This window comes from Sciurus vulgaris, assembly GCF_902686455.1.
Source record: "Sciurus vulgaris genome assembly, chromosome: 10".
NCBI classification, from domain to species: Eukaryota; Metazoa; Chordata; class Mammalia; order Rodentia; family Sciuridae; genus Sciurus; species Sciurus vulgaris.
In genome coordinates, this window is record NC_136470.1 from 12,980,598 (window position 1) to 12,995,625 (window position 15,028).

Sequence of the window (15,028 nt, forward strand, 5' to 3'; positions counted from 1 at the left end):
ATGACCCGAACACCTTCTTCTTTCTGTTATGGGGCTCCGAGCTAGCAGTTCCAGAGTTCAACATGTGGATATTCCATGACTTGTCCCCTAGATTTTATAGATTTCATATAATTAGAAATAAACAGATTTCAAATAAGAAAATAATTTGAGCGGGAGTAAGTCGGGATCTGCAAACTTTTTTGGGGGGGTTCACAGAATAAATTTTAAGCTTTGGGGCCCAGAGGCCTCGTGCTTTGCCACTGTGGCCAAAAGCAGCCACGGTTGCTGAGACAATAGAATGAATGAGGAGGCTGATGGCAGCCTGTTCTATGCAGGTGGAAAGCAGGCAGGCCAGGGTTAGCCTCGGGGCTCTTGTTTGCAATCCAGGGTATAAATGGTTCAAGGAAGCACCAGTCTTCAAGGGGGTCTTTTGGTGCCACTGGTCATCCTCTGCTCCCCGGAAGCAGGTGTTGGCTGCTGACCTAGGAAGGTGGGCCACTACATGTACCTGTGCCTCCTGTGTCCCCAGCCCCCGTGCACCCCCATATGGCACACTCGGGGGTCATAGAGGTAAAGACTATGGAAGGCTCTGTGATAAGAGGCAAGCTGATCATTATTCAGAGTCTTCTCCAGAGTCACAGAAAAGGGAAAGAGGAAGGATTAAAATTGGGATTATGAGGGAGGCTGACTGAAGTCACCATAATGAGCTTATTTACGGATAGGTCATGAATGAGGTCGTTAAAGGTGTCAGCTTTGACAGTTCTGATGTGATTTCAAGGAGCAAAAGCAGAACTAAAGGAGCCTTAGAAATGGGTTTTGAAGTAGGGAAGAGAGGCTGTGAGAGAAGTAGGTTAGTTACCATCAATCAGACAGCTTGCAGGTTGAGATGTGGTTTTCTTTTTGTTTGGGTTTAAACCTCTAATCTCAGGAAGTAGGACAGCTTTCTTCAGAAACTGCCTTGGACTAGCTGTTGCCCCAGACCCTGTTTTACTTTCAGGATAGCGAATGTGGACTGAATGTTAATGATCATTACCTTAATAAAATAAAAACAGCCAGGCATGGTGGCATGTGCCCACAATCCCAGCTGCTTAGAAGGCTGAGCCAGGAGGACTGCAAGTGTGAGACCAGCTTGGGCAATGTAGCGAGACTCTTATCTCAAATATTTAAAAAGGGCTGGAAGTTCAGCCTAATGTGTGTGAGGTCCTGGGTTCAATCCCCCAGTACTACAAAAACAAAACAAAAAAAGACAAAACCAATGAAAAACCCCACATATGTCTTGCATCGGCTTCTGAAGCATGTTAGGTGTTCACCAGTTAAGGAACAGAGAAGGTGCTTTAGGCTGACAAAGTGTCTTGCAATCAAGGCCATGTCTAAAGGGATTTTGCAACATCGTGAAATCCACTAAGGAGGATGGGGACGTGTTGATAGTTCAGGGCTCTGTGCCAGACGGAGGCTCACTTTCTAACTCTCTTGCTGTGATCCATGATGGTTAAGGTCAAGGGAAGCTGAGGCAGGTACATGAGCCTTCTTAGAGCAAATCACAACATTGATATGTGGTCCCAATGACCTGGTGAGTCCTGTGAAACTAAGGTCACTTGATTTATCTCCTGGAGTGGAGGTCAATCTCCTTTAAGTGACCCAGCTATCCTGGCCACCATGGTTTCTGAAGGCTTCATGGTAGAAACCAAGGGCCTGGAGTTGCTGGTGCTCAACTGCTGTGCAAAGCTGCCAAGGCCCCCTCAGGTCAGCATGAACCTCTGGAAGGAGACCTTCAAGCCTATCCTCTGAGAATCTTGAGATGCTCTGAGGAGTGACATGCTAGGGCAGTTTGGACCCATGGTGGCGTTGAGGTCTTTGTGGCGCAAGGCTTATTTCCCTGCAGTTGACCTGACCTGAGTGGGATAGAAAATGAGCCAGGTACTTGGGGATGGTCTCCCTGCTGGCCCATCCTGAGACTTCTCTCAGTGTTCATTTCCTCCTCGTTCTGTGACTGGTACTTGAGGCTGGGCCTCCAGCCACAGCTTCATGACTAGATCACTCCTCTGGGTCAGAGAAGGAAGCGATAGAGACGCTACCTTCACATGGTGGGGTAGTCATCACAAAACACCATAAACTGGGTGAACAGAACTTTATTCTTCAGTCGTAGAGGCTGGGAAGCCAAGATCCCACTCTCCTAGACGATGCCTCCTATGTGGGTCTCCACGTGGCTGGAAAGGCAGGGTGCCAGTCCCACCTAAGTGACCTACTCGCTTTCCAGAGGCCCCACCTTCAAAGCCATCACGTTGGTGATGAGTTTTAACGTGAATTCAGGGAGAAAACAGACTTTTATAGACCGTAGCAGCAGAGACCCTGACTGAGAGCGGCGTGCAGGCTGGAATCACCTTTCCATTCCTTCTGGCACCAACACTACCTCCCCCTCGGAAAGAGTCAGAATCCCTGCACATTAAAGGAACATGCCTGGTGTTCCTTAAGGAATTTTCTAGAGTGTTATGCATAACATGTGTGGTACTTCTGCACTCCCTGAACATAAGAAGCAAACTATATAGTCACTACTTCAAAGATTACTCTGATTCAGTCTGTTTGTAAGAAGTGGAATTGCAATTTTCTTCATAAACTAATTTCATTTTATTTTAGATCAGAAAGATGAATTTTATTTCCCGAGTTATGAATCCTGTGTGTGTGTGTGTGTGTGTGTGTGTGTGTGTGTGTGTAATTGGCCTAATTTGCATAAATGTAAATCACCTTAAAATGTAAATCACCAAATAATAGAGACATTGCATTATTCCACCAAGTACTTAGTACATTTTTGTTGAATATATATATATATATATATATATATATATATATATGTATACCAGGTTAGAGTTTTAACCTTGGAATAACATAGCTAAAACTATTTTTCCTGAAAGTTTTGGGAAGGAGTGTTATTTCCATTTATTTAGACTTTTTCTGTTAATTTTGGACCTGGAAACTTTTGCCTGAGCAGTCCCTTGATTTTCCCGGATGTGACTGGAGGGGAGGTGGGAGGGTGTTGGTCACCTGGCTCTCCCTGCCCTCCCCATACCTGTAGCGTCTTTACCACGTTATGGAAGTTAGGGGGGAAACCCCACGCATTTCCTGCCATAACTGCCTTTGTTTATTTTTTTCCAGTCTTCAAAACTGCTGTGGTCCTCGTGTATAAAGATGGTTCCAAACAGAAGAAGAAACTTGTAAGGCTTCCCATGTCACCCCAGACTTTGCAAGTTTCTCTCCTTCTGTCTGCTTCTCAGTTCTCTCTGCATAAGTCTCTCCTTGTGTCGGCCAGAGCCGCCTCATGAGTGTTCTTTTGTGAGTGCTCCTGAGGACTCTGGGGGAGATTGCTGCCCATCCTGCCTTCTCTCAGGCAGGCTCATGTTTAGAGCATGAGAGTGAATGGCCACTGCCCACCCCCAGGGCCCGGAACCTTCCTGACACTATTTTTCCTTTCTCTGTTGCCTCTGTTCTTTTAAGATCCCTTTTCTCCTCTTCCCTGTGTCTCTTTCCTATGTTTGATCAGCAAACTTATTTGCACCCCTGGGCACAGCTATCCTGTACCCCCTCACTTCCAGCGTCATGAACGAAAGACCATGGGCGTGAAGTTCCTTGTGCATGTGCTGCAGTTAACTGAGTAAGAAATGTAGGGTCCCGATCCGGCTTGTGGGACACAGCTGCTCCTTCTCTGCTGCAGGTGGGATCTCACAGGCTTTCGATTTATGAAGAGTGGGACCCCTTCCGGTTTCGCCACATGATCCCCACTGAAGCTCTGCAGGTCCGCTCTCTGGCAAGTGCAGGTAATGTTGCCCTGGGCTGGGCTCACGTCTCTCGAGTGTGTGAGTTGTTTGTTTGTATCCACACTCTTGGGCCAAGCACCCCACCATCTTTTTTCTTCTCCCTTTTGCCTCAGTCCCTCCCTTTGCTTCTTCTTTATTTGGTCATTTATTAAAGACAATGTACCAATGAATGAATGAATGAACAGAGTAGATGAATGAACTGAATGAAAAGATGTGAAATGTCTTCCAAGTGGCTCCAAGGAATTGTGGTCATTCTGTTCCATAGGCTAATGATATTATAATGACTGACATCTCAGTAGCAATGGGCCTTGTACTTCTGGAAAGAGTTCTTGAGACCATGAGCAGACAAGGCCTGTGGAAATTACTTACTTGCCTTTTAAATAAGACCACTGAAAGCATGAAACAGCCATTGAACACTTAAACTTGTCTGCCTGAAGTATGACACATCTTAATCTTTGGTACTAGTGTGAAGGCTTTTGAAATGCCAGCTCTTTTTCTGTGATCCAAACAGTAGCAACGTAAGTCGTTGGGTAGCAACCAGCACACTTGATGATAAGGTTAAAGGATGCTTTAAGCACAAGAGAAGTAAATGTCAGCAGGGTATTGACTAAGAAAATCAATACTCCAGTGACTCACATACCCCACCTGGATTTAATTTGAGGTCACATTCTGGTCAGGAGAATTAGCAATGGCTCCCCTAGGCACATCTGAAAGGAGCATCTTTGGGAGTCACGTGTCAACTTTGGCCACGCCTAATTCCTCCTCCCAGCTGGACAGCAGGTATCTTTTCAGGTAGTAAAGAGAGGCCCCAGGAGGGACTTTTTCTCTTTCTTGCTCTGGCATCTAATATGACCTTAGGTTCTTACTGTCTGATTTCTGTGGCTCCGACTGTCCCGTTTCCACTTTATAGCCCATAAGCACTAAAACTGAGTCTCATTTTCACAAAACCAACTACTCTGGTATCCTAAGGAGAGCTCTCTTGCAATACATTTTCAAGTATTCCCCCAAATTAAAGTAGCTATACCTTCCTTCACAATTGTCCTTGGTGGTAGGAAAAGCACAAATACAAAAATATTATATGTGAAATATATATGAGATAATTATCCACCTTAAGAAGATTTCTCTCTAAAGTCCCAGCAGTGATTTACCACGAGGACTTTTACTTATAATTGACTTGCAAAAATCAATTTGCAGGAATTTACAGAAACTGATAGAAATGCGGGTCTACAAGCATTTTGAGGTTTAGAACCTTAAACACAAGTATTGTCCTCTTTAGAATCTTAGCTTCTAAATTAGTTCATGTTTCCTTGCACTAGGTTTATAAATGGGAAGTGTATTCTTAAAGCTAGCTGCAGGCGTCTTCGCAGGGAATTCTGCCTTCATTAAGGACTGAACACACACAGCGACTTTACATTTGAAAACAAAGCTATCTTTGTGATACGACATTTCATTCTCGCCCTCTATTTTTCATTCAGATCCCTTACAAGCATCAAGATAAAAACACATTTTAATTGCTGGAAAGACTACTCAACATATTCCTCATTATGAAGTAAATTCCAGTGGATGTGAGAATCAGAATGTGGAATTTCTAGATTTTTATCTTAGTTTAGGAACATTTGTAAGACTTGCTGCAAATGGATTCTGGTTGGAGTTAAATAGTGTAGGCACAGTGAGGGTCTGTGACCAGGGTTCCATACCCCTGGATAAGAACCAGACTTCACAGTGGGCTGCTTCAGTGTCTGCAGCACATGATTCCTTTCACAAACACTTTATTCATGACTTGAAATAACATGATGGTGTTGGCGTTGGAAAGCATGGAAATTGCACTTGGCCGTCTGTAGTCCACAGGCTCCGTGTTCATAAATTCAGCCAACTGTGGATAGAAAAATTTGGGAAAAACAAAATGTACGCTACCTTATTTTTATTATTATTATCATTATTCCCTTGACAAAATAATATAGCAACTCTTTACATGATATTTATATCATATTAGGTATTGTAAGTTACCTGGAGATGATTTGAAGTACATGGAGAATATGCACAGGTTATATTAAAATACTAGACCATTTCACGAAAGGTTCTTTGGTGTCCCCAGATTTGGAGATCTATGGGAGTCCCAGAACCAGCCTCTTGGGGACTGAGGGTGACTGTATTTTAGAATGTAGCTACTCTTCATCTTTGTGGCGTGCCATGTTTTGCTTCACTGAGAGGGAGCATCTTGGGAAGGCTGGGAAGAGGCGTCCAGTAGGTCTCCAAGGCAGCTCACCAGATCAGGCCTGGTCACTTGGGGCAGGCTCCCCCAGCAGCCAGTAGTGACCTGCCACCTCTTGTCATTGGCCTGATGAAGATGTATGCATTGGAGTCTTGGGCTTGTAGTCCAACTGTTGCCAGAAGAACAAAATCACTTAATTGAAATAATTTTAGCTGCACAGCTGAAAGATTGACTTCCTCAATCAATATAATTGTTGCAGGGCCTTGTAGATCCACTAGAAGGAGACTTTTGTGACTTTTTGCCAGAGTTTTTTCTTAGCACGTTTTAATTTTTTGGTCTCTCTCTTTAGATCCTAGGAGGGGAGTAAGGTCTCTCTGGGCTCATGCTGGTCTGCACTACTTGTTCATACAACACAGTGTGAAGAATGTTTTTGTAAATATGTAAATAAACCCATTTGGAACGTACCCTAACCTGTCCTTGTTCTAATTTACCTAGATGCAGAGGCAAATGCTGTGTGCGAAATTGTCCACGTGAAATCAGAATCTGAAGGGAGGCCAGAGAGGGTCTTCCATCTGTGCTGCAGGTGAGCCCGAGGGTCAAGGCCACAGTGCTCAGCCTCCGCCTCCACTTCCACCTTAGCCTCTACCTGCGCCTCCCCATCTCCATGCATATTTTGAGTGTTTTTTTTTTTTTTTATTTGAGAATTCAACCTTTTTCAAATAACAGAATTTGAATAAATTAAATTTATTAGAATATAGACAATAATCTGGTTAATCTAGTATCTTTCTAAAAGGATACAAGAATTTTTGAATACAGTCAACATTCCAAACAGGGCTTTCTTCCCCTGTTCACCTTATATGAAACAGAAGGAGAGGGTGGTCCTGTGGTGTCATGCTTTGGTATCTGTGCACATCGTTTTTACTGCGACATCTCTGAGGTGCAGCAGATGGACAGTCTGCTGGGAGGGATAATGATGTGAAGCCACCATGATCAGGATTTGTGGAGGTGTTGAAAATTCTCAGCTTAAGGAGGCCGGCCTCTCTTGATCACCTATAGATTTGAGTGGACACTAAACTTACAAAGTGGGCTTCTACTTATTTCTTCCTGTTCTTCTTCTTCCTCATCTACCACCTCTATGAGAATTGAAATCTTCTCTCATATGCAGCCAATTCTGTTTTATGTTTTGCCCCTAGAAATATTAAGATAGTTGGTCCCAACAGACAATATCCTATTGGCTTTAAATATGATCCACAGCTAATTTAATCAGGTATTCATTAGTTTCCTCAATAATTATCCAGTACTCTACACAGAGAGTACTGGTATGCTGTTACTTACTCATAAAAAAAATAGAATCGTTATAATCATGATTAGTAATGATATTTTATAATGCTGTTACTAGTATAGTAAGAAGGCGCATTTGCCAAACACAGAGGATGCTAAGCATCTCCATTCATTATTCATTTTGTCATTCAAAGGGGCCAAGGTTCTTAGAGGGCTCTTTGCCCAATGGGGTTATAGAAAACAAACTCTGGATTCAACTCAGATGGATTTAGCTTCAACCCTATGTTTTGTGTTGCAACATTCCCCCTCTCTCTCTGTTGAGTGATAAGTGTCAATAAACGACAGATCCCAAGAAAGCTGTCAGGAGTAAAGCTAAAGGTTTTTTTAAACATTCCCTGCGTGTTGTGGTTGCTGTCTTTACCCTCCACATAGGCTGGTCCATTTGAGATTTTGTTAATAGAGTACCTGGGACTCAGCAAGCCTGTCTCTAGAGGTGCTATGTGTGTTGTTGATAGGGAATACAAGCCCAAACTTACCTGGGTATAAATACCGTGAACTAGCAAAGAAGAACTTGTACCGAGGAGGCACATTTTTTCACCAGGAGAATTAGGACCAGGGACCGTGTGGCTGTTCTTAACAACACAGCCTTCATTCTTAACCTGCTGAGATAGATGGTGGGAGGAGCTGCCATTTAATAGCAGGGACACAAGAAGAAGCTAAGCACATTGGGATATCTGTCTGCAGAGATGTAAGATCCTGGGGCTCAATTTTCCTCAAAAAACGTTTTAGAAAGTAAGACTGCCTTAAGTGCCAAGGGCAGAATTTGACAACTTCCTGGTACAAAATCCCTGTGTCCATTGATCTGTTAGTTAATGGGATTCTCGGCCCCAAATTGGCTGCAGAAGATGAATCACAAAGCATAAGGGGAGAGGAGTACAACTCAGACACAGGAATTGGAGCCACACCCCAGTCTTAACCCTTTGGCCCTTGGGGGTATTTGATTGGCTCCACCTGATACCCACCCCCCACCTGTTGCATTAGGTGCTGTTTCTCTAACCCACGTAATCTTCTTTTCATAGCTCTCCGGAGAGCCGAAAGGATTTCCTGAAGGCTGTGCATTCGATCCTGCGAGATAAGCACAGAAGACAGCTCCTCAAAACTGAGAGCCTTCCCTCATCTCAGCAGTATGTCCCTTTTGGAGGAAAAAGATTATGTGCACTGAAAGGTGCCAGGCCAGCCATGAGCAGGGCAGGTACTGTGGGGATTCAGACCTACAAGATCCCCGTCACTCCCACTCCACTCTAGAAGTCCAGAGAGCTTGACCTCATGTTTTGCAAGAGTTAGGTGTGGCCCTGGGGGGCTTAAGTAGGAGTACCTTTCTTCCCAGGTATGAGGGTCCCTTTCTTTTCCCTCTTCCCGGGGCTCCCTGGGACTCTGCCCTTCATTTGCTCCTTCTCCCTTCCTTCCACCTACCCTCTGCTGCCCCTCCTGTTGGCTGTGAGCTCTCTCTCCTCTGCCAAGCAGCAAACCAGCGCATCCTGCCTCTGGACTGGCCCCTTAGCCTGCTTGCGGGATGAGAGTTGCTGCTTTGCATGACGCTCAGCTTGGTTGAGCAAAAGCAGTGCACCATGTCAGCAGGGTCGCAGCACACCATCCTGAGAAGGAGGTGGCTTCGTTACTGGCAGCACAGGATTGCCCATCCTCAGTGAGGATCCTGGTTTGGCAGACCAGACAGCACGGCAGATTTTGACCCTTGCCTTGTGCCTGCCACTTTATTTTTATTCTCAGTGTTAGTTAGGGGACATCTGAAGCCACTCCTAGAAAAGAGGAATCTAAGAGACATACAGTTCCAAATAAATATTCCTGTGGGACTTATCCCATCAATCAGTGAGCAGTGAGCAAGGAAGATCAATATTACTACCTATCTACCTATAAATGGCAGTAGAATATTATCTAGGAAGAAAGGTATTTTCATAGCACTAAGAGGTACTCAATGACATCAGATCTTAACATTTTAATCACAGGCCAGAATTCTGCAGGGATTCCAGTTAAAGAGGCTTCCTTTATATTTGCCAAAGTGGTTTCTAACCTTTGTCCCAATTCCCTTTCCACTGGTTCTCGCTGGATTGAGAGGCATGGACAGAATGGTGAATGGTTGAAGGGTTTTCACAGACATAACCTATCTAATTTGACATAGACTATTGCATTCCTTAAGCACCTTAAGTTTAACTAATGTGGGGGTTAGGGTTATCTTAGGTCTATTCTCCAGTCAGTTGAAAACCTAGTGAAGGTAACACCCAACACTTTACAGGGTTCTCCAAGGTATCCTAAGTGTCATGTGTGCGTCCACGTCCACAATTTCTCATGGGGTCACCATGTGAAGGCAGTTCATCCATCCTTTGTAGCTCACTGGAGAAAATTTTGACTTGGGATTGTCTCACCTGGTCCTCTTGTTACTGGGGAATGTTTAATTGGGAACATGTTTCCCATTCTCAGGGAACCTGCCCATCAGTGGCCAGGATTTAGTTATTAATCAATGAAACAAAATTCAGAGCTGCACCTGCTTTGAGATCATCAGGTTTGGTCTTTAGGATATGCAGAAATGTTCCTGCAGAGATCTTTTTTGGAAAGAAAAGAAAACCAACCTACAACCTAGACCATCATCATCATGAATCCCCAGGGAAAGCCTTGGTGTCACAACCTGCTGGATTTGGCTGATTGAAAGATGTTCCTGCCTCATGGCTCATTTTTGGCTGAAGAAAGTCTTTGTCACTCTGCTTCTGAGGCAGCTATGATTAGAATTTTCATGTTTGATGATTTAAAAAATGGTACCTGAGTGGATTGGCCCTCAGCATTAGCTTAGCAATGAACACTGGAAATACCCAAATCAAAGACTGTATTCCCAAAAGCCTGGAAGGAACCCACTAATGTTAACTGGGTTATTAAGTATCCTTTTAATAAAGGATGTGTACTCATGCTTCATTCTGCATTATCCTGAATACCCAGGTAGTTTATTTCTACCTCTGTTCTGTTTGATAATATAGTAAAGAAAAATATCCTGCCTCTATACTTAGTTGAAAAGTACTGTACTTCTGCCAGTGACCCATTAAAGCATATATATATGCCACTTACTTATGAAAATTTTGAACTTAAAGAGCAATTGAAAGAGTTCATACCAATATTTTTCTATCTTTTCATTATCACTTATCTATCCATCTGTCAGTTATCGACTCATCTTATTTTTGACACATTTCAAAGATATAGCTATTACCACACTTTACCCCTACGTACCTTAGCATGCAGGTCATTCACAAATAGTTCCAGTAGCCCAATTTTGAATTGCAATAGTTCTAATGAAATGGTTGGAGAGAGCCTGGGTCTGCTATGGTGGGGTTAAGATAAAATTGGACAGGAATTTATGCTTCTTCCCAATGAAGTAGAGTAGGTTTTACCTTTTATTTATTTATTTTTCTTTTCTTTTGCCATTTTGCCTGGAAATGGTCTTCCCCTCTTTGAGCAAGAGCAGTACCCTTTGAGGTGATGGAGCACTCGCAATGGTGGTGGGCCCACAGGGTCTCAGGCACGATGGCGGAGGCCATTGTTGAGCTCTGTGGCCTTGTACCTGCTGTGGCTGAAGTCACGGCAGCATTTTGCAGCAGTTGAGAACAGGCATCGTCCTTCTAGCCGCATTAAATCTGTGTGATCACTTTCAGGACTTAGTTTTCTGTAAAGCATCTCTTGATTGCTGTGTAGGCTCTTCCCTGCCCCTGGAAAGCTCATGCTGCACGTCACCTTTTTGTGTCTAATGCAGCAACCTGTTCACTCTCGAGGAAGAAGTGGCAGTGTTTCCATGTGAGCCAGTATGTGCATGAGAGAGAGAGAGAGTGTTTGCTTGATTGGACAGCATCCTTTGTTGGTTTGTTTTTAGTAGTTCTAACTTCCTAGAAGGCAGTAGGGTAAAAGAATAAATTCAAAGCCGAGTTTTTCTTACTTTCAGTTACTTTATACAGCACTTTCTTGCTCAGCTGCTTGACTGTTTCTTATTCCACTCAGGCATCTTACTTGCATCGTGGAAGAACGATTCACAGAATGCAGTGAGGAGGGACCGAAGCTCTCATTTGCTTAGCCTCACAGTTCACATGGGACTTTGTCTGAAAGGGGACAGGAGACTAAAGACAGCTCCATATCTCTGAGAGCTGCTTTTATTTATTTTTTTCATATACTCCTTCAGAAGGATGTGGCAACCTTAATCAGCACATAACTCAAAGAAGGTGAAGTTCAGGTTCCCAGAGAGCACCATAGCCTAGAGCAGTGCATCATGGTAGGGTCTCCAAAGACAGCATCCCCCATAGCTGGTCTAGCCAGGTGATCCCAGGACAACCCCAAGGGATCTTCTCTATTCTGTGCTATAAGAAATGATTGGTTGAGGACATTACTCACTAATCCCAAGATTAGAGTAAAAGGGTTCTCTTTCCCCATAACCTACAACCTCTCCCATGCCCTGCCTCTTCCCCTGGGTCAGTTGCTACAACATCCTAAGTCCAGGACCGACTGGTGAAATCTAGACTCCGAGCCCCAAAGGCCATCAAGGCACTAAATGCATACCATCTCATTGTTGCGTTCCTTTTCTTTGCTTTCTGGATTTTCATCTCATGGTGAAGCGTGTGGGGTTTATTTTTATATTTTTGTGTGTGTGTGCAGTGTCCGCCCCAAGCAAGTCTCTTGGGAGGAGGAGGCGGCGACTGGCCCGCAACAGGTTTACCATTGATTCTGATGCCGTCTCCGCAAGCAGCCCGGAGAAAGAGTCCCAGCAGCCCCCCGGTGGCGGGGACACTGACCGATGGGTAGAGGAACAGTTTGATCTTGCTCAGTATGAGGAGCAAGATGACATCAAGGAGACAGACATCCTCAGTGACGATGACGAGTTCTGTGAGTCCGTGAAGGGCACCGCAGTGGACAGAGACCTGCAGGAGCGGCTTCAGGCCGTCTCCATCAGTCAGCGAGAAAGAGGCCGGAGAACTCTGGATAGTCACGCGTCCCGCATGACCCAGCTCAGGAAGCAGACCGCCCTGTCGGGCATCAATGGAGGTCTGGAGAGCACCAGTGAGGAGGTCATTTGGGTCAGGCGTGAAGACTTTGCTCCCTCCAGGAAGCTCAACACTGAGATCTGACTGTGTCGTTGCCCCCAGGGGATCTGTGTACATACTCCTCCCACCGTCCCCACTCCGCCCACCCGCCTGTCTCGTCCTGGAGAACGTCCCCTTAGGTCGCACTCTTGCACACACGGTTCTGGCAGCTGACTCGGTTCTGAAGCCATGTAGCCACCCACCTTCGTCATTCTTAAACGACATCAGAAAGAATTGTTCAGGGTCCCAGACAAGCTGGAGTCCTGTCCTCTGTATATTACCAAGGGCTTTTATTTATTCTCAATTAATCAGGGCCTGCAGAATCAGAAGAAACGATCTATAGCACTGGAAAGCAAATCACCCCCAGCAGCTAGGACAGATTGAATTAAGGGAGAGCACGCACACACATAGGCGACACACCCCGTCCTGTCTAAAGCCAGTCTCCTAGCTGGGGAAACCACTTCCAAACACACAGTGAAACAAAAACCAAGTATCTGTACAGCTTGCAGGGTTCGCCCGCCCTCCCTCTTCCGTGTCTGAGGGTATCGTGTACTTTAAGAATGTGTGAGGAGAGGGTGGTCTCATTTATGTCTTGATGAGCCTTTTATGTTTTTTTCTTCTGTTTGGACCTATGGCTGGTCTTATTCTATGTGGGTGTTTGGAAGCTCTAGTTTTGCATAGAATTATAAAGATGCCAAACTCTTGTAAAAGAGATCCAAATTTATCACTGGAGAGAAAAAAGAAAATAAAAACTATTTTTTGTATTTTTCCTGTGATGCAGGGGCACAAAGAGATGAGAATTTTACAGTGTTAGGTGTAACTTGGAGTCTAGAAATGAGCATATAATCTTTTGCAGAGAGTGAGGCACGGTGACTTTATATTTATATATGAAAAGCCAACAAGAAGCTCATGGTAAGGATAAATGTTGCTTTTTTAGGAAGGATTTTTTTTTTTTTTTTTTTTTTTTAATGTTGGAGTCTATATTTGAAATGGGAGTTTGGCTGGGTGACAAAAGACAGGGAATGGGCTGTGTGTGCATCTGTAGCACATGGCAGGGGAGGGAGCCTCCTTCCTATGGGGTTGCCATGGTGATCATTGGTTTTTCCCATCAAAACTGCATCTTCATCATAGATGATCTGCCCCTTCCCTGACAGTCCATAACCAAACCTCTGAACCAAACAACCTCTTCAGAAACATCTCTTGCATTTAACTCGTTCTTCATGCCAACGAAACAGGGTAAACATGCTGATAAATCTCACATTCTAAACAGATATCCAATAGAAGAACAAAAACAAGTTAGAGCACTTTCAATTATTTTTTTTAAAAAAAGGTTTATAGCTTTTTTTTCCTTCTTCTTCTTCCCATTTCACAATGTCCACTTCCTAAGAAGGGTTTAACTATTATGAAAACTTTCTTTTTTGGGGAAAAAAAATATCTATTTGGTGTTTGACACATCAGTAGGTACTTTAAAAACCTGAATTTTATAGTAGCTTTAGGAATTATATTTTATAAGAATCAGTTATGACTTTATATTTCCAGACAATAGAGAGTTCAGAACATCTTGCTCTATGCCTCTGCTTGCTTTCCCCCCTCTCCCATCCTACGTCCCTCCCCTCTCGGGTTTCCAGGGCTCTGAGCTTGATCTTTTGAAAGTTTTATTCTATTAAATTTTTGCTATATCTTCTCGTTTTCTTAAAAAGCTTTAGAATGGTTTCTATACCCTTTGTATCACTGCATTGTTCCATGTCATCTCGGGTTCGATTGTGTCTGGATGGAAAACTGAAGCAGAGGCGTCGGATAGTTGAATTTACTGGTCCCCCTGCAGCGCGCCCATGGAAAATACTGGAGAGTCTGGTGCTTGGAGAGGGTGCCATTGTCTCTTGTACATAAGGTCATGACGTGTCGATGTCAAAAGTTCTTATATATTTCTTTTATAAGCTGAAAGAAGGTCTATTTTTATGTTTTTAGGTCTATGAATGGAACGTTGTAAATGCCTGTCAAACAATAAAAATATTGAAAAGTACCAGTGTGGTCCTTTGCCTGTTTGGACGGGAGGAGGTGATGCCAACTGGGCCAGAGAGAGTCCATGGGGGAAGAATTCCTGGGAATGTCTGTTTTAAAAGTCACTCTTGGATCCTCAAGGGAAGCTGTTTTGGTAAAGCTTGAAATTTTCACCGAAATAGAAAAGGAGAGAGAGAAAGCCATAGAGTTGCTTGGCATCTTGGTCTAAAATCTTAGAGAATAAGAAATAGCAAAAATACACATCTGTTACCTATTGGAAGCCTGTATAAATTATGGGTTTGTTTGAGCCAACATGAGGTAGGGAGGCTACTTTTCTGGGAATTCCTGGGTGAATTTCCCAGTTGGAGAGAGCCAAGATCATGCTGATGCCCTGCGTTAGCTCACAGCCCAAGGTTCAAACACAGCCACCAGCAGACGGGCGTGACCTGCCAAGCTCCAAACAACCTGTTTCTCCCATCTTCTTCTTGTTTTCTTCAAGAAGCCTGCCACACTGAAACCCTTTGATGCATTTCCCTCAGATAAAGGATTGGGGCCTTTTTCCCTTGTTCAGTTCCATTTCCTTGATAGGAAGACCTACCAGGTGCTCTGTCCCTTTTAAA

General features: G+C 44.0%; 1 protein-coding gene across 3 annotated transcripts in view; it reads left to right on the forward strand.

The window, feature by feature from the left end:
* Positions 1–14,430, forward strand: part of TIAM1 (TIAM Rac1 associated GEF 1) — a 361,699-nt gene extending 347,269 nt beyond the window's left edge. For all 3 annotated transcript variants that reach the window (XM_079156417.1, XM_079156418.1, XM_079156419.1), the window contains 5 exons: positions 3,130–3,188; positions 3,686–3,788; positions 6,496–6,583; positions 8,361–8,533; positions 11,983–14,430. In XM_079156417.1, the coding sequence (XP_079012543.1) occupies positions 3,130–3,188; positions 3,686–3,788; positions 6,496–6,583; positions 8,361–8,533; positions 11,983–12,452 (893 nt within the window). In that variant the 3' untranslated portion in view covers positions 12,453–14,430. The remainder of the gene's footprint in view (positions 1–3,129; positions 3,189–3,685; positions 3,789–6,495; positions 6,584–8,360; positions 8,534–11,982) is intronic.
* Positions 14,431–15,028: the final 598 nt, after the last annotated feature.